Raw genomic sequence first — 26,344 nt, 5'->3', positions numbered from 1 at the left:
CCTCTTGAGTTCTTTCAAATACAGCTATCACATTGCATCGGTGCAGGTTGGTAGCTTCAAATGCCTCCTCTGCTTGATATCTGGACAGATAATCACTGGTCCTTTTCTAGGCAGTGCTGATAGTACAGTTTTGTACCTACCATAAATGTAGATGTCCGAACAGGATAGCATCTGCAGTCCTAACAAATGGGTTGTCCTGTCGTCAGGCAGCCCTTCGGTCGGCCGGATTCCAAAGTCTGGGTCTGGCCTCGGCTGGTGTCGCACTTCACCCGACGTCATCTCTGCTGGTCTTCGGGTATAAAGGCATCAGCCGACGCCATTTTCCTCAGTGTTTCTTGCCCCAGATGCCAGTTGCCCTCTTGGAAAACTAAATTTTGGGTAAATGCCAATGTTTCCAAAAAAAATAGTAGGCAAACACAAAAATAAGCATGTATGTACATATATACAAACAAATACACCATAAGAGATCCCCTAGCTAGCTATAAGGAGGGTAAATACCTAGGAGTACCACAGAGGGGAAGGAGGGTGGGTAATCCTGACTGCAGATGCTATCCTGTTCGGACATCTACATTTATGGTAGGTACAAAACTGTACTATGTCCTTCAAGGATGCATCTGCAGTCCTAACAATTGGGTAGAATACCATAGCCAAACTAGGGGAGGAGGAAGAAGAATTATGGTGTAGTTAGGATCCCTTGCAATACAGCAGTGGCAAACCCTGCTCGGGATCTAGAGTATAGAGGTAAGTTGTAATGCTTGGCAAATGTATGCACGGAGGTCCAAGTAGCCCTCAATAATGTCCTTGGTAGCCACTCCTCGTAAGAAAGCTGTGGTAGTGGCTGTAGCCCTTGTAGAGTGAGGTCTTATGTTCTGTGGAATTTGCTTTCCATGGTAGAAGTAACAGAATCTTATGCAATTTCCTATCCTCTTGGAGATTGTCTGTTTGGAAATTGCTTTTCCTTCCCTTCCTGTTGCATAAGCTACTAGAAGCTGGTCAGTTTTTCTATTGCTCTTGGTTCTGTCCAGGTAGTAGCGCAACTGTCTATGTACATCCAAGGTATGCAGCAGTCTTTCCCACCTGTTCTGTGGATTGGGAAAGAAGGTAGGTGGGTGGATTGCCTGGTTTAGAGACACTCTGGATACCACCTTAGGCATAAATGTAGGATTAGTTCTCATGGACACTCTATCTTGATGGAAGATTAGGAAGGGTTGTACTGCCATTAAGGCCTGTAGTTCCGAAACCCTTCTTGCTGAAGTAATTGCCAGTAGGAAAGCAGTTTTCCAGGATAGGTGTTGAAGATCTGCTGTTGCTGCTGGTTCAAATGGAGGGAGTGTCAATTTTTCTAGCACAAAGTTCAAGTCCCATGCTGGTAATGGTGGTTTCCTAGGAGGTTTTACATTCTTGATTCCTCTGAGGAACTGCCTGAGTAGAGGATGTGAGAAGACAGGGGATCAAAGCTGTATTCTGCAGAAATAGCTGATGCATGTATCTTGATGGAGGAATAGGACAGGCCTGTATGGAGAAGCTCTGCCAAGTACTCCAGGATGTTAGCAATATCTATCTTTGACACATCTTTTCCTCTTTCAGTACTCCAAATGACAAACCTTTTCCATTTTCCTGCATAGTTCCTTCTTGTTGAAGGTCTGCGGGCCTCAAGGATAATGTCTTTAACCCTTTGGGATAAATCTGGGTTAGTTGCTGTTATGTAATGTTCCAGGCAGTCAGTTGCAGAGTTTTTAGGTTTGGATGCATGATGTTGTAGTCGTTCTGAGTTAACATCAAAGGCATCAGGGTAGTGTCCACGTTCTCCCCGAGACATGCTCCTCAGCAATGGATACCAGTGTTGTCTTGGCCAATTTGGAGCTATCAGAATTATCCTTGACGTTCCTCTTTGATTTTCAGTAGTACCTTGTGCATCAAAGGAAGAGGTGGGAATGCATATGCTGTCAGGCCTTTCCAACTGAAGGATAGAGAGTCCACCTTCCATGCAAGTGGGTGGTATGTCCTTGTGCAGAATTTCTTGAGCTGGTGATTGAGTGGGGATGCGAATAGGTCTATTTGTGGCATTCCCCATTTCTTTGTGATGGCCTTGAAGATGTCCGGGTGTAGCATCCATTCGTGAGCATCCGAGGTAGTTCTGCTTAACATGTCTGCTAGGATGTTTTCTTTTCCGGTACAAATATTGCCTGTAACTGGGTGTTGTAGCACAGAGCCATATTCCATAGGTCCAGAGTCTTTCGGCATAGGGGTATGAATGAGTGCCTCCCTGTTTGTTGATGTACCACATGACTGTGGTGTTGTCTGTCCTTATCATTAAATGGCCTTCTTTGAGGAATGGTCTGAAATTCTGGATTGCTAGTTTTACTGCCAGCATTTCTTTTTGATTTATGTGCAGGTGCAGCTGGTCTGGAGTTCATAATCCTTGTATGCATTTGTCCAGCATGTGTGCCCCCCAACCTAGGTCTGAGGCGTCCGTTGTGATGGTTTGGCTTGCTTGAAAGTTGTGGAAGGGCAAGCCTAGGTTTGACTGGCATGCTTGAGCCCACCATAGGAACTCTTGTTTCAGGCATGGGATTAGTGGTATTTCGGTTTCTAAGCTGTGCCTGTGTTGAGACCATAAATTCTTTAGGTACCACTGTAGCTTTCTCATATGCAGTCTGGCATGGGGGACCAGGATTATGCATGATGCCATGAAGCCCAAGGCCTGCAGTACTTTCCTTGCTGTTAGCTTGTTTTGCTTTGTTAATGCCAAGAAGTAAAGAGGGAGTTGTTCTTGTTTTTCTGCAGTTAGGAATGCCATCTGTTTTACTGTGTCCAATTCTGCACCCAAGAATGTTCTTGTTTGGGATGGTATCAGTCTTGACTTTTTTAAATTGACTGTGTATCCCAGGGCTTGTAGTAAGCAAATGACTCTTTGTAAGTCTTTTGTCAGCTTGCTTTTGTTGTCCGCTTGTATCAGGCAGTCGTCCAGGTATGGATAAATTTGGATTCCCTGTAGCCTGCAATGAGCGATTACTGATGCCAGGCATTTTGTGAATACTCTGGGCGCAGTAGATAAGCCAAAGGGCAATGTTGAGAATTGATAATGCTCTGATCCTGCAAGAAATCTGAGGTATCTTCTGCAATTTGGTCGTATGGGGACGTGCAGGTATGCCTCCTTGAGATCTAGTTAACAGCCAACACTCCTTGCCCAGCATGGGAAGAAGTTGCTGTAGGGTCAGCATTTTGAATTTTGGAACAATGATGAATGTGTTTAAGGCGGACAGGTCGAGAATAGGTCTCCAACTTTTCTCTTTTCTTGGTACTAGGAAGAGTCTGGAGTAGAATCCTTTGCCCTGTTCTGTAGGTGGTACCCTTTCCACAGCTCTCATCTTTGTTAATTGAGCTATCTGTTTTAGAGCTTCTGTTTTTTGATTTGGAGGTAGGTTTGGCATTCCTCTTTTTACTGGTAAGGTGTGGAAATGAAACCTGTAGCCTTGGTCTATAGTTTGTAAAATCCACTTGTCTCTTGTGATATAGTGCCAATTTTTTGAAAATAAGGCTAACTTTCCGCCTAAGGGTGCTGCTATTTGCTCCCTGGTAGGCGGTGTCAGAGCCAAGTCACCGTGATTGTCCTGTTGCAGTGGCAGTGGTTGTGTCTGTGCCTCGTTGGTTATTGCCTTGCCACTGGCGTCCTCTGTAGGCACCTCCTCTGGATTGATTTCTGCCTCTGGAACGTCTATTCCTGCCTCTCTGAGATTTAGAGGAGTCTGGAAAGGACCAATTTTTGGAAGGCCAGTTCCTGCTAAACCTTGGGGGCTGAACCTGTAAGAAATCTTTAACTGTTTGTACAGATTTTGCCTTCTCTTCCATTTTCTTCATTACTTGCTGGGCAGGAGAACCAAATAGACTGACTTTATCCATAGGAGCATCTAATAGCTTTGCTTTAACATGATCCGCAAGACCTGTTCTTTCAACCATGCATGCCTTCTTATAACTGTGCCAGTCATGGCTGATCTAAATGAAGCCTCCAGTGCATCATAGCCACATTTTAAAGAATGGTTACTAACCTGCTGAATGTTATTCACCATTTCTAAAACATATTTCTTATCTAAGGAATCATCAGAGGACAGTTTCTTAGTTAACTGATCAAGCATAAACTCTTGGTATTGGATCATATGAAACTGACAGTTCAAAGCTCTAGCTGAGAGAGTAGCAGAGGTGTAAACTTTTTTACCCATCTCTCTAAGGACCTGGATTCCCTTTCAGAAGGGAGAGGGGTTTTGCTGAGGTCGAAGCTACTGCCTTAGGCCCCTGGGAGATAGTCTCAGGATCTGCAAGGGGAGCCTTGTATAGGTGGTGATGAGTGTCCGGTACCCTGTAAAACCTATCGGGCTTGGCAGGGGCTGGAGGTAAAGTATCAGGAGCAGTGCAAACATCATTAAATGCATCATCCACAACAGGAAGAACTGGAGGTATAGCTAAGGGCCTATGTTGCGGTAAATGTAGAAAGGTCCTAAGCCTTTTTCTTGAATCAGAGAAATCTTGTCCCTGCCATTGGAATTGCTCTCTCATGGCATGTAAGGTTTCCCCAAAGGAAAATTCCTCTGGTGGAGAGGCAGAAGGAATAGATTCTTCAGCATCGGAATCTTCATAAGTAGAAAAAGGCGCCTCTTGGATGGTCTGTATTGTCTGAATCATCAGAAGAATCATCTGAGGACACTGGCTCAGGGGGCTCTGCTCTAGGTCTCTTTTCTGGAGGCTGAGAGGCCCTGTCTGGGTGAGATTGGGATCCCCTTATTAAAGAGATGAGATCCTCTGCCAGAGTAAGCATTTGAGAACTGGAACTGGGCCTGTGTGAGGGAGGCTTAACAGGCACAGATTTAGCAGATTTGGCTGCTTTAGCCCTGGCAAAGGCCTTTATAGACATGGCTGCAGGAGGCCTAGCAGCACCACGTGCTGGGGTAGAGACATCCAAAGGGATGGTGTCCGATAATTCTAGAGGAACCACATTAATAGGCAAAACTTCAGAGGCCGATTCAACTAGGGTAGCAGGAGCCTCGGTAGTAGTCATGGATTCGGCTGAAGATTGACCCGTTTGCTCGGTTTCAGCCGAAACCGAGACACTCGCGGTTTGCTTAACCGTGGTTTCGGCCAAAACCGCGGACCGCGAGTGTCGGTCTTTTTCTTTGCGTTTCTTAACAATTTGTGAAGTCGGAGGATCCGACGGCATAATGTACGCAAAATCTGAGCCGAAAAACTGTTCAGCAAACTCCGACCGACGCCTAAGCGTTCGTCGGTTGAAGGAAGCACAGGCTAAACAGGCTGCTACGTCGTGGTCTGGGCCTAAACAAGGTAAGCAGTAAGAGTGGAAATCTTTATGAGGTATTTGTTTCCCACAAGTTAAACAGTTATTCACTTTTTCTGACATCGGCTGAGGCAAGAAAGAGTCCCCAACGGGTACTTAGCTTTTTAGAAGTCTTCGAAGTAGTATTCGGTAGTAGTAATCTCTGGATCTGACCGACCGGCACTTGCGAACAGCTTCTGCTTCGGGCGCCACGCGGCAAGAAAGACTGAGGAAAATGGCGTCGGCTGATGCCTTTATACCCGAAGACCAGCAGAGATGACGTCGGGTGAAGTGCGACACCAGCCGAGGCCAGACCCAGACTTTGGAATCCGGCCGACCGAAGGGCTGCCTGACGACAGGACAACCCATTTGTTAGGACTGCAGATGCATCCTTGAAGGACATCACTATAAGGGTCTTTGTTACCATCACATGACTGTAGAAACACTTGGGGGGAGAGGTTAGATTTCTTCAGCTCTGAATGAGGACACTTCTTTGAGACACACTTTGAATCATCCTAAAATACATGAGTGGCAAGAAATATCTGGGAAATGTGACCTGGTAGCCCTTCTATACATGGCACTGCATGCATGTACGCCTGAACACAGTCAATACTGACAGAAAGACCTGTGCTAAGCAAAGGGTCTTTGAGGACTAGTTCATTACCATTACTCACTGCAGAAGACATCACTATTTATGCTCTCTAACTTTTTCTGGTAAATATGGTAGTATTGCAAAATTCAGAAAAAAATTTGAAAGAAAAAAAAATAAGAACACATTATAATGTTATATCAAAAACATACCTGAAATCAAAATGGAAGATCGTTACTACATACAGTGCAAAGTAATAGTAGACTGCAGCTTTGCTAACATAAGGGGTACAAAGAGAATTAAAACAAACCTTTTCCTTCTTCTTCCTCTCCTTCTCAGTTCTAGGTTTGCGCTGTCTCTTGGGTTTTGGAGCACCTTCACCATCATCATCACTTCCACCTTCCTCTCCACCCTTTGGAGGCCTTCATAAAAAAAAAAAAGTACAATCACCACAAAATAAAATGAAGTCTCCTATAGCAATTCAAGCACAACATGCAGGAAGCAACCATAGGACATGTAAAACAGTGCAACTAATGCAGGTAGTTACACATCTTATCACAACTTCAGATCTTCAAAATGGCCTCTCAACCAGTAGCTTATTACCTTCTGTCAGAAGAGAGGCGCATTGGTACATCCTTCCAAAAGTACTTTATTTGTGAGAATGGTTTGATAAAGGAAAGTTGTGTAAAATCTTACCATAACCATATATATCCTTCTCTTCCATGTTGCAGTATTCACAAGTGGGTTTTTACCCCTTCTTACCATCAACTTGATCGCCCAGGTTTCCAAAGCTTTTCCATTCCCTGATAGTGCGTCGGATGTCTGACATGTTGGTAGAATGTAGGCCATAAATGTGACGTCTGAGTGCACCAGTCCTGAGAACCAAGAAGCCCCAGACGGAGCCAGTCCTGATGGCATAGCCTGTATAGGAGCCGAGGAGAGCAAGTGCAAGGAGAAAGTACAGTTGTGTACACTTACCATAAATGTAGATGTTCGAGTGTATTCACTGTTGCAGTCATTACATTTGGGTACTCTGCTGGCAGGTTGCCCTCAGTCAGCCTGAATAACGTCTTGGGTCCTGCGTTGGTTGGTGTTTCCTCTTCCATGATGTCAGGTCGTCAGGGGTATAAAACATGCAGCCGATGCCATTTTAATCAGTTTTTCTTGCCCCAGATGTCGGGTGCCCCCCAAACGGGGAGCAAAAAATATATACATACATTATAGATATAGATATATATATATATATACACACACACGTACTTTAGAACACAAAAAAATTACCTTCAACTAAAAGAAAATACACCACAAAGGCTTTTGAGCATAGTGAAGGAAAGAATAGATATAATAATAGAGAAGAAAGGGGGCTGGCAGGTGGGTAACCCGGACTGCAACAGTGAATATACTCGAACATCTACATTTATAGTAAGTGTACACAACTGTACTACGTTCTTCAGGTTTCACTGTTGCAGTCATTACATTTGGGTAGAATCCCAAAGCTATGGATGGGAGGATGGAACTAAACAGCATTAGGAGCAGCTATAAGGCCCTGCAGAACTGCAGTGACAAAGCCTGCCCTGGATTTAGAAAAGAGAGGTAAATGGTAATGCTTTGTGAAAGCATGAACTGAGCTCCAAGTAGCAGCTTCTAGAATGTCTTTGGTAGGAACTCCTCTGAGAAAGGCTGCAGAAGTAGAAGCAGCCCTGGTGGAATGGGATCTGATCCCCTTGGGCACAGGTTTACCATGGTGCAAGTAGCAGAAACTAATACAATGGCTTATCCATTTTGAAATAGTCTGCTTTGATATAGCCTTCCCCTCTGTTCCTGCAGCAAATGCCACCAGTAGTTGCTCAGACTTTCTTAGAGATTTTGTCCTGTTTAAGTAGAATCTTAGTTGCCTGTGTACATCATATGAATGGAGAATTTGCTCCCCCTTGTTCTGCAGATTTGGGAAAAAAGTTGGCAGGTGAATGGTCTGGTTAAGAGCCACACTGGATACCACCTTAGGCATAAAAGAAGGATTGGTCCTGAGGGACACCCTGTCCAGGTAAAAGATAATGAAAGGCTCCACTGCCATGAGAGCCTGTAGTTCTGAAACCCTTCTAACTGAAGTGACTGCCAAAAGAAAGTCTGTCTTCCAAGAAAGAAATTTTATATCCGCAGTAGCAGCTGGTTCAAAAGGAGGTAGGGTGAGTTTTTCAAGCACAAAATTGAGATCCCATGCAGGGGTCAGTGCTCTCCTGGGAGGCCTTAAAATTTTGGCCACTCTCAGGTACTGCTTTAGCAGGGAATGAGAGAAGAGAGGAGGGTCTGTGTTGTAATGAGCCAAGATGGCAGTGGCATGGATTTTTACTGATAAAAAAGATAGGCCCTTGTGAAGCATCTCAGTTAAATATTGCAAAATCTGAGGAATACTGGGCTTTGCTGTGTCTATTCCTTGTGCTTTGTTCCAAGCACATAATCTCTTACATTTATCAGCATAAGATTTTCTAGTACTAGCCCTTCTAGCCAACAAAATGACAACCATCACACAGAGAGATGTGATTGGTGAATTTAATTGATTAGCCATGCTGCAAGATTCAGAGTTTGGAGCTGAGTATGCAGAATTTGATAGTTCTGCTGAGACAGTAGATGAGGTGTTTGAGGCAAGTACCATGGAGGAAGGTGTGACATATTCCTTAGAAACGGGTACCAGTGTTGATGAGGCCAGTCCGGAGCAATCAGAATCATTTTTGTTTTTTCCTGTCTGACTTTTAGTAAGACCTTGGAGAGTAGAGGCAGAGGGGGAAAGGCATAGACTGATAGGTTTCTCCAGCTGAAGGATAGAGCATCCACTTTCCATGCTTTTTTGTGATGAGTTCTTGTGCAGAATTTGTCCAACTGATAGTTTTGGGGAGAGGCAAATAGATCTATGTCTGGGCTCCCCCATTTTTGTGCCAACATGATGAAGATTTGTGGATCCAGTTTCCATTCGTGTGGGTCCATAATATTTCTGCTTAGGTCGTCTGCCAGAGTATTTTGCTTTCCTGGCAGGAATTGAGCTTGAAGATGTATTTGGTAAGTCAAGGCTGTGTTTCACAAGGCCATGATTAGTCTGCAAAGGGGGTAGGAGTGGGTACCCCCCTACTTGTTTATGTGCCACACGACTGTGGTGTTGTCTGTCTTTATCAGTAGTTGTCCTGGATGAAGGAAGCCCTTGAAGGCTGTTACAGCATTCTGTACCTCTAGCATTTCTTTCTGGTTGATATGTAGATGCATTTGATTTGGGCTCCATTTGCCCTGAATGCATCCCCCTGCCAGGTGGGCCCCCCAAGCATAGTCTGATGTGTCTGTAGTTAGGGTTTCGGTGGCAGGGGGTAGACTGACTTGACAGTGCCTTGTTTTGGTGACAAGCCTCTGCCCACCAAAGGAACTCCTGTTACAGGCAGGGAATGAGAGGAATCGTTGTTTCCAGGCTGTGACAATGTTGACTCCATAAGCTTTTTAGGTACCATTGAGGTTTCCTCATATGCAGTCTTGCATATGGAATTAGTAGAATGCAGGATGTCATGAACCCCAAAGCCTGCAGAATTTGTCTAGCAGATAGCTGGCTTTTGTTGCCAGTTGTTTGAAATATACTGTCAATTGAATTTGTTCATCTGGCGTGAGGTAAGCCATCTGGGCAGTTGTATTCAAGTTTGCACCCAAGAATGTAATTATTTGAGAGGGTACCATTTGTGATTTATTTTCGTTTATGGTGTATCCTAGGCATGCTAGAAGCCTTTTTACAAACGCCAGATGCTGAAGAAGAGTGTCCTTGTCCTCTGCCTGAATGAGACAATCATCCAGATATGGATAAATTTGAATGTTTCTTCGTCTGCAAAATGCAATTACTGGTGCCAGGCACTTTGTGAAGACCCTGGGTGCAGTAGACAAGCCAAAGGGCAGTGCATAAAACTGGTAATGCAAATAGCCTGCTTTGAAGTGGAGGTATCTTCTGCAAGATTCCCTGATTGGGATATGCAGGTATGCCTCTTTTAAGTCTAGAGTTACCAACCAGGCATTCTTGCCTAGTATAGGCAGGAGCTGTTGTAAAGTCAGCATTTTGAATTTTGGAATGTCCAGAAAGGTATTTAGAATGGATAAGTCCAGAACTGGACGCCATGATTCGTCTTTTCTGGGAACCAGGAAAAGTCTTGAATAAAACCCTTGTCCTTTTTCCTTTTCTGGAACTGGTTGAATGGCCCCCATATCCATGAGGGACATGACTTGTTTCTGGGCCTCTGCCCACTGATTTGGTGGCAGATCTGGCCATCTGTTTGGAATTGGCAACGTGTGGAAATGAAATCTGTACCCCTGGGATACTATATTTAAGACCCACTTGTCCTGGGTAATTAGATGCCAATTTTGAGCATGAAGTGCTAGTTGTCCCCCAAAGGGGTTGCCAAAAGATAAGTGCTTGGAGATGGCAGAGGAAAGCCACTGAGACTGTTTACTGTAGGATGGTGCTTTGCTACCTACTGATTTGGAGGTGGAGGCACCCCATTGCTTTGATCTGTAAGACCCTTGTGGCTGAAATCTGGAGCCTTTGGAGCGTCTGGGTTTGCCCAGAGTGGCTCTGTTGGACACTGGAAAGGACCATTTCTTAGTAGGCCAGTGTCTACTGAACCTGGGTGGCTGCAGTTGCAAGAAATCTTTTACAGTTTGCATAGATTTAGCTTCGTCTTTCATCTTTTTTAAAACCTGAAAAAACCTGTTCTGCCTTATTACCAAACAGACTGTCCTGCTGTAAAGGAGCATCCAACAATTTAGCATTAACATGATCAGGCAGATTTTGCTCCTTGAGCCAAGCATGCCTTCTTATCACAGATCCAGTTACGATGGCCCTGCAAGAGGCCTCCAAGGAATCAAAAAGTACAGTTTTGTACCTACCATAAATGTAGATGTTCGAGTGTTCACCCAGCTGCAGTCATCACACTTGGGTTATCCTGCTGTCAGGTGGTCCCCGCAGTCTGCCTGAGTTCCAAAGTCTTGGTCTGGCGTCGGTTGCTGTCACTTCTTCCCTGAAGTCAGTGCGCCCGGGGTATATAAGAGGCATCCGACGCCATTTTCTTCAGTATTTCTTGCCCCAGATGTCAGGTGCCCCCAATAGGTAGGCAATATATATATATTTCTATATAAAATGTACATATAAAAATAAAACAATACCTTCAGGCACAAGCATATACACCACAGAGGTTGTATAGGATAGAAGGTGAAGATAAGTCCAGCTAGTTCAGAGGGGATGGAGGGAGGGTAACCTGGACTGCAGCAGGGTGAACACTCGAACATCTACATTTATGGTAGGTACAAAACTGTACTATGTTCATCGTATTACCCTGCTGCAGTCATCACACTTGGGTTGAATCCCAAAGCTAAGGAAGGGTGGTGGAGTTAACAGGGTTAGAAGAAGCTAGTAGGCCCTGCAAAACTGCAGTGGCAAAACCAGCTCTAGTCTTAGAATATAGAGGTAAGTGATAGTGCTTGGTGAAGGTGTGCACTGAACTCCAAGTTGCCGCTTCCAGAATATCCTTGGTTGGCACCCCTCTGAGAAAGGCTGCTGATGTAGCTGTAGCTCTGGTGGAGTGGGACCTAATGTTAGCAGGTACCGGTTTCCCATGATGCGTGTAGCAGAAACGTATGCAATGTCCTATCCATTTTGAAATGGTCTGTTTTGAGATAGCTTTTTCCTTGTGATCCTGCAGCATAGGATACAAAGAGCTGGTCAGATTTTCTGAAAGCCTTAGTTTTATCCAAGTAGTAACGTAACTGCCTGTGAATGTCCAAAGAGTGCAGGAGTCTTTCTCCTTTGTTCTGGGGATTTGGAAAAAAGGTGGGCAAATGAATAGTTTGGTTTAGGGCCACACTGGATACCACCTTTGGCATAAAGGAAGGGTTAGTTCGTAGAGAGACTCTGTCTTGATGAAAAATGAGGAAAGACTCCACTGCCATTAGTGCCTGTAGCTCTGAGACTCTTCTAGCTGAAGTTATTGCTAGTAGCAGGGCAGTTTTCCATGAAACTAATTTTAAATCAGCTGAAAAAGCTGGTTCAAAGGGCGGCAGTGTAAGCTTTTCCAGAACAAAGTTGAGATCCCAAGTAGGTGTTGGCGCTCTCCTGGGCGGTCTTATGTTCTTAGCCCCTCTGAGGTACTGTCTTAGGAGTGGATGTGAAAATAAAGGAGGATCTGTGTTGTAATGAGCTGAAATTGCTGAGGCGTGGATCTTAACAGATGAAAAGGAAAGTCCTTTGTGCAACATCTCAGTTAAATATTGTAGAATCTCAGGAATGTTTGGATCAAGGGGATTTTGGCCTTTAGCCTGGTTCCAGGCGCAAAATCTTTTCCATTTGTCTGAATAGGTTTTCCTGGTGCTGGGCTTCCTGGCCTCCAGAATGACATCCATTGGATAGAGGTGTTGGCTGGTTGTTTAGGTAATTTGCCATGCAGCCAGGTTTAAAGTCTTGAGCTGGCTGTGTAGAATCTGATTGTCTCGCTGGGTGAGCAGGTGAGGAATTTGTGGTAAAATCCATGGTGGGCTGTGGGCCATGTTCCTTAGAATTGGATACCAGTGCTGGCGTGGCCAGTCTGGTGCAATGAGTATCATTTGTGGCCTCTCTAATCTGACTTTCAGCAGTACCTTTGCTAGAAGAGGCAGTGGAGGAAAGGCATACACTGTTAATGTTTTCCAACTGAATGAGAGGCCCACTTTCCAAGCTTGTGGGTGGAATGTCCTTGTGCAAAATTTTTGAAGTTGGTAGTTTTGGGGGTTGGCAAACAGATCTATGTCTGGGCATCCTCATTTTTGAGTTATCATTGCAAATACTTGTGGATCTAGTTTCCACTCGTGGGGATCCATGATGTTTCTGCTTAGGTCATCTGCCAATGTGTTTTTCTTTCCTGGCAGGAATTGTGCTTGTAGTTGAACTTGATAAGACAGTGCTGTGTTCCACAAGGTCATTGCTTGCCTGCATAGAGGGTAGGAATGTGTGCCCCCTTGCTTGTTTATGTACCACATTACTGTGGTATTGTCCGTCTTTATTATTAGTTGTCCTGGGTGTAAGAGGTCCTTGAAAGCTGTTAGGGCATTCTGTACTGCTAGCATTTCTTTTTGGTTAATATGCACATGCCTTTGATCTGTAGTCCATTTGCCCTGAATGCACTGTCCTGCCATGTGTGCTCCCCAGGCATAGACCGATGCATCTGCTGTCATAGTTTGCCTGGCTGTGGGTAAGGTGAAAGGCTGACCCTTGGTGAGGTGACATGCCTGTGCCCACCATAAAAAATTCTGTTGAAGGCAGGGAATGAGTGGTATCATTGTTTCCAAGCTGTGGCTGTGCTGAGACCATACGATTTTCAGGTACCATTGTAATTTCCTCATATGCAGTTTTGCAAATGGTATTAGAAGTATGCAAGATGCCATGAATCCCAAGGCCTGCAGAATTTTTCTTGCAGGGAGTTGGGTCTTTGTTGCCATTATTTTGAAGTATTGAGTCAGCTGTTGTTGCTTGTCTGGCGTTAGATAAGCCATCTGGGCCGTTGTATTCAAGCTGGCACCCAGGAATATTATGTTTTGTGAGGGCACTAGTTTTGATTTCTTTTTGTTTACTGTGTACCCTAGGCAACTTAGAAGATGTTTGACAAATGCCAGATGTTTTAAAAGTATGTCCTTGCTTTCTGCTTGAATAAGGCAGTTGTCCAGGTATGGGTATATTTGAATTCCTCTTTGTCTGCAGTATGCATTTACTGGTACCAGGCATTTTGTGAAGACCCTGGGTGCAGTAGATAAGCCAAAGGGCAGTGCAGAGAATTGATAATGGGTTGAACCTGCAATGAAGCGGAGGTATCTTCTGCAATTTTGTCTGATAGGGACATGCAGGTATGCCTCCTTGAGGTCCAACGTTACTAGCCAAGCCTTCTTGCCCAGTATGGGAAGAAGCTGCTGTAGTGTTAGCATCTTGAATTTTGGTACTTGCAGATAGGTGTTCAGAATTGAAAGATCCAGAATGGGTCTCCATGCCTTGCCCTTTCTTGGGATTAGAAAGTGTCCTGAGTAAAATCCTTGTCCTTGCTCCTGTGTAGGTACCTGTTGAATGGATCTCATGTCCATGAGAGCTGTAATTTGTTTTTGTGCCTCTGCCCATTGATTTGGTGGCACGTTTGGCATTCCTTTTATCCCTGGCAAGGTATGAAAGTGGAATTTGTATCCTTGTGAGACAATGTTTAGGACCCATTTGTCTTTTGTGATGATGTGCCAGTTGTCTGCAAAAAGTGTTAATTTTCCTCCCAAGGGAGCTGCCAAGAGAGATTTGCTTGGTAGTTTGAGGGTTGAGTCATTGTGTTTGTCTTCTGCTAGCTTGGGGCCTGTCTTCTCCTCCTTTCTGGGTAGCAGTACCCCATTGGCGAGGTTTGTAGGGGCCTTGTGAATGACCTCTGCCCCCTGGGCATCTGTATTTGCCCCGCTGTGATCTGTCAGAAGCTGGAAAGGACCAGTTTTTTGTTGGCCAATTTCTGCTGAAACGAGGTGGTTGTACTTGTAAAAAATCCTTGACCATCTGCATAGACTTTGCCTTATCCTCCATTTTCTTTAAAACCTCTTCTGCTTTGACACCAAATAATACATCCTGCTGTAAAGGTGCATCCAATAATTTAGCTTTAACATGATCAGGTAGGATTTGTTCTTTTAGCCAAGCATGTCTACGTATGACAGACCCAGTAACAGCTGCTCTACAGGAAGCTTCCAATGAATCAAATCCACATTGTAAAGTATGTTTGCCCACCTGTTCAGCTGCATGCAACAGATCCTCATTTTTTGTTTTAATTGAGAAATTAGGAATTGCTGATATTTCAGCATGTGAAACTGACAATTTAATGCTCTCATAGCCAGAGTAGCTGAGGTGTATATCTGCTTTCCCCATCTATCTAGGGCTCTGGAATCCCTTTCAGAGGGCACAGGATTTTTAGCCATAGAAGCTTTAGCCCCTTTGGGACCCTGGGAAATTGTTTCTGGGTCAGCCACAGGGCTTTTATCAAGAAATTTGTGAGAGTCAGGTACTCTGTAGTATCTGTCTGGTTTGGCTGGAGCAGGAGGTAGAGAGTCTGGATTTAGACTAGACTCCAAGTAAACATCATCCACAATGTCTAAAACTGGAGGGATAGCAAGTGGTCTGTGCTGAGGTAGTAAAAGGAACTCTCGGAGCCTTTTCTTAGACTCAGAGTAGTCCTGGCCTTCCCAGTGGAAATGTTCCCTCATGGTATGTAAAGTTTCCCCAAAGGAGTAGTCTTCAGGGGGAGATGCTGAGGGAATAGAATCTTCAGTATCAGAGTCTTCATATGGGGGAAAAGCGTAATGCTGTTCCTCTGAAGAATCTGTGGAAATTGAAACCTGGTCAGACGAAACATAATCCTCCTCTTGTCTTGGTTTTTTATCTGGAGGGGGAAGGGAACCCCTAATTAGGGTAATCAAATCTTCAGCTATCTTAAGCATCTGTTTCTTAGGCATGGGGCCTTGAACTGGAGACTGATGTACAGTCTTTTTTGGTTTTAATGGAGTTTTAAGCTTAGGATAAGATTTAATGGTGAGTGTAGTTGGTCTGAAGACACCTTCTGCAACCGAAGGGGTCTCCTTCTGCTCCGGTGTCGGAAGGGCCTAATGAAGATGGCTGCGACGGCCTAGTACACTCCGCTTGAGAATCCGCAGCTATCTGGGGTTCCAATTCTGCGGTCGTCAGGGGCTGCGTAGGCACCTCACTGAAAACCGGAGAACCGGCGACAGGCCCAGCAGAGGCCTCTAAGTCTGGCTTGGTCCTAGGCTGCCTGTCCTTATCCTTGTGTTTTTTTATGCATGACGGTCGTCGGCTGCTCCGATGGCATGATATAATTAAATTTCCTACCAAAGTAATGTCGTTGATAGTTCGTTTATTAAACCTAGCACAAAACCGACAACCTGTGACGTCGTGGTCTGGGCCTAGGCAAGGAATACAATAAGAATGGAAGTCCTTATGAGGTATTTGCTTCCCACAAGAAATGCAATTGTTAACTTTTTCTGACATCGGACTGAGGCAAGAAAAGGTTCCCCAATGGGGTACTTAGCTTTATTGAAGACTTCGGACTGAAATTCGCCTCGAAAATCTCAGGTGTCGGCCGACCGGCACTTGCGAACTGCTTCTGCTTCGGGCACCGCGTGGCAAGAAAGACTGGAGAAAATGGAGTTGGATGCCTCTTATATACCCCTGGCGCAATGACATCAGGGAAGAAGCGACAGCAACCGACACCGGACCAAGACTTTGGAACTCAGGCTGACTGCGGGACCGCCTGACGGCAGGATAACCCAAGTGTGATGACTGCAGCAGGGTAACACGATGAACATCCACATTGCAAAGTATGCTTTCCAACCTGTTCTGCTGAATGCAATAAATCCTGTAACTCCTTACTTTACACACAATCAGAAATCAACATCATTTCTGTTTCAGTAGACCCATAACATGCTGTTGATATTTAAGCATATGAAACTGGCAGTTTAAAGCCCTGATTGCCAAGGTTGCAGACGTATAGACCTTCTTACCCCAATCTATCCAGCACCCTGGAGTCTCTATCTGAAGGGGTAGGATTTTTGGCTGTAGAAGCCTTAACACCCTTGGGACCCTGAGAAATAGTTTCAAGGTCAGCAGCAGGATTTTTGAAAAGAAATTTGTGGGAGTCAGGGACCCTGTAATATCTGTCTGGCTTACTAGGAGCCGGAGGCAGGGAATCAGGAGCCATGCTTGATTCTGAGAAAACATCATCCACAATGTCTAATACAAGAGGTATAGCCAGAGGCCTATGCTGAGGAAGAAGAAGAAAATCCCTATGCCTCTTTTTGGATTCTGAGAAGTCCTGACTCTCCCAATGAAAATGTTCCTTAAATTATGCAAAGTCTCTCCAAAAGAGTAATCCTCAGGAGGAGAAGTAGAAGGGATGGATTCTTCTGCATCAGAGTCCTTATAAGGTGGGATAGAAAATTCCTGATCAAAAGAGGAATCAGAAGAAATGGAAACCTGATCTGAAGATTCATAATCAGTGCCTTGCCTAGGCCTCTTAGCAGGGGGGGGGGGGGGGGGGGTTGGGAATCCCTGATCAAGGTAATTAAATCCTCAGCCATTTTGATCATTTGTTTTTTAGACATAGGAGCCTGAGCACGTGGCTAATGAGTTGGGTTTTTAGACATAGAAGTAGGTTTTGGCCTTGTTTTTGATGATGGCGTCAGTTTAATATACAAATGTTGAGGCCTGAAAACACCCTCAGAAGCCGGTGCCTGCTCAGCGGCTCCGGACCCATCCAAGGGAGAGACATCTGTGGGTTCAATACTTGCAGAATCTCTTGGTAGAGGCCTGCGACTCAAAAGTAGCGGACATCAGGGGCTGCGAAAGCGCCTCACTGAGTACTGGCGAACCGGCGACTGGCTTAGGAGAAGCTTCGTCATCAGTTTTGGACCTCGACAGTCTGTCTCTGTCTTTTTCCTTGCGTTTTTTGTGAACTCCGGTAGTTGGATTACTAACAGACGACAATTCAGGATAGTTAAATCTTGAATCAACGCTTAATAGTGTGTTGGTTAAATTTAGCACAAAACCGACAGCAAGGCACGTTGTGATCAGGGCCTAGACAAGGAATACAGTACAAATGAAAATCCTTATTAGGTATTTGCTTCCCACAAGTAATACAGCTATTAACTGTTACTGGCATCGGTAAGGAGCAAGAAAAAGTTTCCCTAATGGGGTACTTGGCTTTAGTTTGAAGACTTCGGTTCTGAAACTCGAAAACGAAAATTTCAGGAGTCGGCCGACTGAGCTTCTGCTTCAGGCACCGCACGGCAAGAAAGACTGATTAAAATGGCATCGGCTGCATGTTTTATACACCTGACGTCATGGAAGAGGAAACAGCAACCGACACAGGACACTTTGTTATTCAGGCCGACTGAGGGCAACCTGCCAGCAGATTACCCAAATGTAATGACTGTAACAGTGAAACATGAAGAACATCACGGGGATGGAGGGAAGGAATACTGCAACATGGAAGAGGAGAACATCTATGGTTATGGTAAGATTTTACACAACTTTCCTATTTCCTTCTAAGTATTCACAAGTGGGTGAGTACAAAAGCTCACTGCTGGCTGGGTGGTGGTCTGGATGAGGATTCCAGGAATCCATGCAGGATAGCCTTGGCAAATCCTGCTCTGGTTCTGGAGATGTGGTCCAGCTTAATAGTGTCTAGTGAAGGTGTGCACAGAGGACCAGGTAGCTGCCTCCAGGATGGAGTTAGTATCTAGACCTTTAAGGAAGGCTCCAGAGGAAGCAATGGCTTTTGTGGAATGGATTCTGACGTTTCCCGTTAGTGTCTTTCCATGGTGTGAGTAACAAAAGGAGATTGCCGTAGCAATCCAGGAAGAAATGGTTTGTTTTCCCACAGCTTTCCCCAGAGCCCTGGGGTGGAAGGAAACAAACAGCTGGTCTGATTTGCGTATAAGCTTGGTCTTATGCAAATATAAACAAAGTTGCCTGTGTACATCTAGGGAGTGAAGGACTCTCACTGTCTCCCTGAGGGTTTGGAAAGAAGGTAGGCAGGTGAATAGCCTGATTTAGGGAGAGGTCATTGACTACCTTGGGGTGAAAGAAGGATTAATCCTGAGGGTGACCCTGTCCATATGGAAAACTAGTAAGGGTGGGTTAGCCATAAGGGGTTGGAGCTCCAAGACCCTCCTGGCTGATGTCAGTACTGTTTTCAAAATGCAGAATTCCAAGTCAGCCCTGCCAGCTGTTTCAAAGGGTGGCAGAGTGAGTTTTTCCAGCACATAGTGAAGATCTCAGGGAGGAGAAGTTGGTCTTCTGGAGGGGTCTTAAGTTTAAAACACCCTTTAGGAATAGTTTGGCTGGAAGTCTGGAAGCTAGTGGGGGGCTCCATAGGCAGGAAGGCAGAAATGGAAAACAGGTGTGCTTTTAAGGAAGAGTACAAGCGTGTCTTCAGCAGTTCACACAGTTTAAGACAGGATTAGAGGCAGGTCACTGTCCAGGAGCTCTGTCTGTCTTTTGTGACACCAGATCGAAAGCCTTCTCCATTTAGAGAGATGAAATTTCCTTGCGTTTGGTTTCCTAGCCTCCTGCAGGACTGAGAGCACGTCCTCGTTGTACAGGTGATTGAAGGGAATCAGAATCCTATCAGCCACAGGGAGAGGTGTAGGGATCTCCACTGTGAGTGAAATCTGTATCCCCTGGTGCTGTGTGATCAGATACACTGAGGGGGGTAACTTGTGGTGACTGCCCTTGGATAGATGAAGTAGGGGGAACAAGTGCTGCCTTGGACAATAGGGGGTCACCAGCAAGATTTTTGGTGAGTCCTGCTGAATTTTCAGTAGGACTCTCTGGATCAGAGGGAAGGCATACAGGAATCTCTCCTTGTAGATTGAAATGGTCTGTAACTGGGTTAACGCTCGGTCTTCACCTCTTGAGCCACAGAAACAATATTAAAAAACGAACAGACCACAGCTGAGGAATATAAAGTTGAAACCAACGTTGTTTAAAAAGTACAGTTTTGTACCTACCATAAATGTAGATGTTCGAGTGCTAATACAGCTGCAGTAATCACAGATGGGTTCTCTGCCGTCAGGCGGTCCCTCGGTCGGCCGAATTCCAAAGTCTTGGTCCGGCGTCGGTTGTTGTCACTTTCTCTTCTGACGTCAGTGAGGCCAGAGTATATAAGACACAGCCGACGCCATGTTCTTCAGTCTTTCTTGCCCCAGATGTCAGGTGCCCCCAGAAGGAAGGCAATACCTAAATAGTGCTTATATACATATACAAGCAATGCAATATAATCCAAAATCAGTGGTAGCAAGCAAATAAAACATAGCCGGATAACCCAGTCAGGTAGTATGAAGAGGTCGCTAGGCCTCATGCCTTTACCAAGTGGGGAAGGAGGGAGGGAAACCTGTACTGCAGCTGTATTAGCACTCAAACATCTACATTTATGGTAGGTACAAAACTGTACTATGTTCATCGTGCATACAGCTGCAGTAATCACAGATGGGTAGAATCCCAAAGCTATGCACTGGGTGGTAGGTACTAGGAGGAACTGGGTTGAGCCAGAATGCCCTGCAAAACAGCAGTGGCAAAGCCTGCTCTTGTTCTGGAATATAAAGGCAGATGGTAGTGTTTTGTGAAGGTATGTACAGAACTCCAAGTGGCTGCCTCCAAAATATTTTGGTAGGAACTCCTCTGAGGAAGGCTGTAGAGGTAGCTGTGGCCCTGGTGGAGTGTGATCTGATACCTGCAGGAACAGATTTCCCATGATAGGAGTAACAAAACCGTATGCAGTGGCCTATCCACTTTGAAATAGTCTGTTTTGTAACTGGCTTTCCTTGAGCCCCTACAGCATAGGACACAAAGAGTTGTTCTGATTTCCTGAAGGACTTTGTTCTGTCCAAATAATAACGAAGCTACCTATGGATGTCTAAGGAGTGTAGCAGCCTTTCCCCTTTGTTTTGAGGATTGGGGTAAAAGGTGGGTAGGTGTATGGCTTGATTTAAAGCTACCCTGGATACCACTTTAGGCATAAATGATGGGTTGGTACGAAGGGAAACCCTGTCCTGATGGAAAATGAGAAAGGGCTGCACCACCATGAGGGCCTGAAGTTCAGAAACCCTACGAGCTGAAGTGATGGCCAGAAGGAAGGCTGTCTTCCAGGACAAATATTGCAAATCTGTTGAGGCAGCTGGTTCAAAAGGAGGCAATGTTAATTTTTCTAGTATGTAATTAAGATCCCAGGCTGGTATTGGTTGTTTCCTTGGTGGTCTTATATTCTTAGCCCCTCTGAGGAACTGTCGTAAGAGTGGGTGAGAAAATAAAGGAGGATCCGTGTTGAAATCTGCAGAGATGGCTGAGGCATGGATTTTTATGGAAGAAAAAGAAAGTCCACTGTTCAACAGCTCCGCTAGGTACTGTAATACCGGAGGCAAGTTCAGTTGTCTATGGTCCTGGCCTTTTTTCTCATTCCAAGAGCAAAACCGCTTCCATTTTGCGGAGTAAGCTTTTCTAGTAGCTGGGAAAAAAGTTAGCAGAAGCACAAGTAGCCAATAAACTTCTTCATACGAATCCCAAAAATGTTGTAGTCATAGAAAACTTCTCCTTTAGTAAAATACTTTTAATGTCAAGCCAAAGTTGAAATACACGGAAGAAATAACATTCAGTAGAAGTAGATCAGCGTTAAAGAAATAAATCAGCTTTCACCTATGACGGGCTTCAAGAAAGCCCGTCATAGGTACGGGTGAAAGCGCTTGATTTATTTCTTTTTTAACGTTGGATTCTACTTCTACTGAATGTTATTTCTTCCGTGTATTTCAACTTTGGCTTGACATTAAAAGTATTTTACTAAAGGAGAAGTTTTCTATGACTACAACATTTTTGGGATTCGTATGAAGAAGTTTATTGGCTACTTGTGCTTCTGCTAACTTTTTTCCTAGCTGTTTTTTTGGGACATTGTTCGTGTTTTGTTTTCTAGTAGCTGGCCTTCTGGCCTCCAAAATGATATCCTGTACCTCCTTGGAGAGTAGGTTCCGTTGTGGTGTTAAGGAATTTTCCATGCAGCGAGATTGAGTGTTTTCAGCTGACTGTGAAGAGTTTTGTAGCTGTGCTGAGTCAGCAGAAGAGGCATTAGAGGCAGGGACCAGGGAGGAGTATGTGTTAGGCTCCTCAGGAGTGGGTACCAGTGTTGCCTTGTCCAATCTGGAGCAATCAGTATCATCTTCGGTTTGTCTGTTCTTGCTTTCAAATGCACCTTGGGCAGAAGAGGCAGAGGTGGGAATGCGTAAACTGTCCATGCTGTCCAACTGAATGAAAGGGCGTCCACTCTCCAGGCCTTTGGGTGAAAGGTCTTTGAACAAAACTTTTCCAATTGATGATTCCTGTGGGAGGCAAAAAGATCTATGTCTGGCCTCCCCCATGCTTGGATTATTTCTGCAAACACCTGAGGATGTAACTTCCATTCGTGTGGATCTGTCATTTTTCTGCTTAGATTGTCTGCCAGTGTGTTTTCCAATCCTAGCAAGTACTGTGCTTGAAGTTCGATTTGTCTTTCCAGAGCCAAGTTCCAAAGAGTCATGGCTAGTCTGCACAAGGGGTATGAATGTGTTCCTCCTTGTTTGTTTATGTACCACATTACCGTGGTGTTGTCTGTTCTTATCAGTAATTGTCCTGGATGCAGGAAGTCCTTGAAAGCTGTAATTGCATTTATTACTGCTAGCATTTCTTTTTGATTGATGTGAAGGTGATTTTCTTTTTGGGACCATTTGCCCTGAATGCACCTGTTCGTCATGTGCGCCCCCCAGGCGTAGTCTGAGGCGTCTGTGGTTATGACTTGTTTTGCTTGAGGCTTGCAGAATGGGAGGCCTTTGTTTGCTTGACATGCTTGGGCCCACAATAGAAATTCCTTTTGCAAACATGGAATTATTGGTATTATTGTTTCCAAACTGTGACTGTGTTGAGACCATAGGTTTTTTAGGTACCATTGAAGCTTCCTCGTATGCAGCTTTGCAAATGGGGTTAATAGAATGCAAGATGCCAAGAATCCCAGAGCCTGCAGGATTTTCCTTGCAGTAAGCCTGGTACTTTTTGCTAGTATTTTGAAGTACTGATATAGTTGCCCTTGTTTTTCTGGTGTAAGGTAGGCCATCTGAGTGTTTGTGTCCAAGTTGGCACCCAGGAAAGTTATTTTCTGGGATGGTGTTAGCCTTGATTTCTCTTTGTTGATTGTATATCCCAGAGAAAGCAGTAACCGTGTCACATATGCCAGATGTTCCAGAAGTATGTTCTTGCTGTCGGCTTGGATCAGGCAGTCGTCCAGATAAGGGTAAATTTGTATCCCTTGAAGTCTGCAGTAGGCAATCACTGATGCCAGGCACTTTGTGAATACTCTGGGCAGTAGATAAGCCAAAGGGCAATGCAGAGAATTGATAGTGGATTGAACCTGCAAGAAATCTGAGGTATCTTCTGCAGCTTTGTCTGATTGGGACATGCAGGTATGCCTCCTTGAGGTCCAATGTTACCAGCCAGAACTCCTTGCCCAGCATGGGAAGAAGCTGCTGTAATGTGAGCATCTTGAATTTTGGTACGATTAGAAATGTGTTTAGGGTGGATAAGTCCAAAATGGGTCTCCAGTCGGTTCCTTTCCTTGGTACCAGGAAAAGTCTTGAATAAAAACCTTGACCTTGTTGGTGAGTAGGAACCTCTTGAATAGCTCGCATGCTTATGAGCTTTGAAATTTGCAGTTGTGCCTCTGCCCTTTGATTTTGTGACAGGTTTGGCATGCCTCTCATTTTTGGAAGAGTGTGAAATTGAAATTTGTAGCCTCTGTTTATAATGTCCAGGATCCATTTGCCTGTTGTGACAATATGCCAATTGCTTGCAAATAGTGCTAGTTTTCCTCCCAAAGGTGCTGCCAGCTGAGACATGCTTGGCATGGAAATGAGGGAGTCATTGGGTTTGCTTCCTGTATTGTTGTGCACTGTCTTCGCCACCTCTTGGTGCTGGAGTTTGCCATTGTCGGCCTCTATATGATCCTTGTGATTGCCCTCTGCCCCTTGTGCGTCTGTATCTACCTCTTTGGGGCTTGTCAGTGGCTGGAAAGGACCATTTCTTTGAAGGCCAATTTCTGCTAAAACGTGGTGGTTGAACCTGTAAGAAAGCTTTGACAGTTTGTATAGATTTGGCTTTTTCTTCCATTTTCCGTAGTATCTCCTCAGCATTAGTACCAAACAGCACATCCTTTTGTAAAGGAGCATCTAGAAGTTTAGCTTTCACATGATCAGGTAAATTTTGTTCCCTAAGCCAGGCATGTCTGCGAATGACTGATCCTGTAGCTGCCGCTCTACTTGAGGCCTCTAGGGCATCATAACCACAGTGTAAGGTGTGTTTACCCACTTGTTCTGCACTATGCATCATATCCTGTAACTCCTTTAAATCTTGTTGTTCAGGTTGAGACATTTTGTTCCTCAATTGTGATAACAGGAACTGTTGATATTTAAGCATATGAAACTGACAATTTAAAGCCCTCATGGCTAGGGTGGCCGAGGTATAAACCTTTTTCCCCCATCTTTCCAAAGATCTTGATTCCCTTTCTGCAGGAAGTGGATTTTTGGCAGTGGAGGCCTTCAATCCCTTGGGGCCTTGTGAAATGGTTTCAGGGTCAGCATTATGGCTTTTGAAGAGAAATTGGTGAGAGCTGGGTACTCTGTAATACCTATCAGGTTTGACTGGTGCATGAAGCAGAGAATCCGGGTTAAGAAAAGCCTCTGAATAGACATCATCCAGTATGTCCAAAACAGGGGGTATAGCCAGAGGTCTGTGTTGAGGTAACAAAAGAAATTCCCCAAGTCTTTTCTTGGAATCTGAAAAGTCTTGGCCTTCCCAATGGAAGTGTTCCCTCAAGGTGTGTAAGGTTTCCCCAAAGGAAAAATCCTCAGGAGGGGATACAGAGGGAATGGACTGTTCTGCATCCGAATCCTCAGTGTTCCTCTGCATCAGAATGTTCTGATAAAATGGATCCCTGATCAGAAGAGGGAGAATCTTCCTCCACTCTGGGTCTCTTGTCTGGAGGGGGTTGAGAACCTCTGATAAGAGTAATTAAATCCTCAGCCATTCTAAGCATCTGTTTTTTAGGCATGGGACCTGGAGATGGGCCCTGTACAACAGGCCTCATGGGCTGTCTGGCTGCTTTGGATTTAGTAAAGGCCTTAATTGAAAAAGAAGATGAGGGCCTAAATACACCATGGGTGGAGGTGGACCTGTCCACATTAGTAGGCTCAACATTAGCAGAGGCTTCGGTTGTAGTCTGGGAAAGGGCCGAGGACCCAGCGGTCTCCGGTACAGATGACACCGCCAAAGAAGTGTCGTCGGTAGTCAGGGACTGCAAAGGCGTCTCGCTGAGAACCGGACCACGTGTAGCCTGTTTTGGCGTGGTGTCGGCGGGGACCGCGGGCCTCGCGTGTTGGTCCTTTTCCTTGCGTTTTTTGGTCAAAACGGTAGTCGGAGTGTCCGACGACATTTTATAATCAAAAGCTTTACCAAAGTAGTGCTGGGCGAACTCCGCCCGACGCTTAATAGTGTGTTTATTGAAGGTAGCGCAAAAGCGACAGCCCGAGACGTCGTGGTCTGGGCCCAAACAAGGTATGCAGCGGGAATGGAAATCCTTATGCGGTATTTGCTTCCCACAAGAAATACAATTATTAACTTTTTCTGACATCGGTCTGAGGCAAGAAAAGTTTCCCCAACGGGGTACTTAGCTTTAATGAAGACTTCGGATTCCAAAATATTCGTAATTCAGGAGCTGGCTGACCGGCACTTGCGAACTGCTTCTGCTTCGGGCACCGCGCGGCAAAAAAGACGGAAGAACATGGCGTCGGCTGTGTCTTATATATTCTGGCCTCACTGACGTCAGAAGAGAAAGCGACAACAACCGACGCCGGACCAAGACTTTGGAATTCGGCCGACCGAGGGACCGCCTGACGGCAGAGAACCCATCTGTGATTACTGCAGCTGTATGCACGATGAACATCACAAAGTAAGCGCTTTCATCGGTGAAAGCGCTTACTTTGTGTATTAAACAACGTTTGTTTCAACTTTATATTCCTCAGCTGTGGTCTGTTCGTTTTTTAATATTGTTTCTGAGGAATCTCTCCTTCCAAGACATTAAGAATGCATCTGTTTGCAGAGCCATCGGGTCATGAGTTCTGGAGCAGCAGCTCTGGAGTTGCCTGTTTGCGGGGAGGCAAACAGTTCTATCTGTGGAATACCCCACCTGTGGATCAGATCTAGGAATACATCTCTTGACAGCATCCATTCGTGACTGTCTGAGGAGGTTCTGCTCAAGTAATCTGCCTGACAGTTCTGTTGGGATGGGATGTAGGCCACCTGGAGGGAGATCCCCTGGGAGACAGCAAGGTCCCATACCTGTAGTGCTAGCTTGCAGAGGAAGTAGGACTTCGTCCCCCCTTGCTTGTTCAGGTACCACATCATTGTGATGTCTGTGAAGATCTTCAGAATGCCATGTCTCAGCAAAGGTTGAAAGGCCTGCAGGGCAAGAAGTATGGCTGACATTTCCTTGAGGTTTATGTGCCATTGTTTGTTTGTCCACAAACCTTGCACTGTTCTTTTGTTCAAAGTTGCCCCCAGCCCAGATCTGACGAGTCTGTGTGCATGATCTGAGAAGGGGGGGAAACTGTAATGAAGGCCTGGGTTTGGGCAACCTGGGCCAGCCACCACTTCAGCTCTTGGTGGAGGAAGGGGAGGAGTGGGATCCTGCACTCTAAGGGGTGTGAGTGCTGGGTCCATACTGAGCAAAGATACCATTGCATTTTCCTCATGTGAACCCTTGCCAATGGTAGCATGGGTATAGTGG

The 26,344-nt window shown here is 45.1% G+C and overlaps 1 protein-coding gene across 1 annotated transcript in view; it reads right to left on the bottom strand.

The window, feature by feature from the left end:
* CTR9 (CTR9 homolog, Paf1/RNA polymerase II complex component) overlaps positions 1 to 26,344 on the bottom strand; it is a 1,518,941-nt gene that overhangs the window by 170,599 nt on the left and 1,321,998 nt on the right. Inside the window, exon 23 of the mRNA XM_044059132.1 lies at positions 6,226 to 6,337. Within this exon, the coding sequence (XP_043915067.1) occupies positions 6,226 to 6,337 (112 nt within the window). The remainder of the gene's footprint in view (positions 1 to 6,225; positions 6,338 to 26,344) is intronic.

This window comes from Protopterus annectens, chromosome 17.part0 (genome assembly GCF_019279795.1).
Source record: "Protopterus annectens isolate FY-2018-M chromosome 17.part0, PAN1.0, whole genome shotgun sequence".
In the NCBI taxonomy this organism is placed as follows: Eukaryota; Metazoa; Chordata; order Ceratodontiformes; family Protopteridae; genus Protopterus; species Protopterus annectens.
Note: the sequence above shows the minus strand (reverse complement) of the source record. Positions and strands in the feature narration are given on the sequence as shown.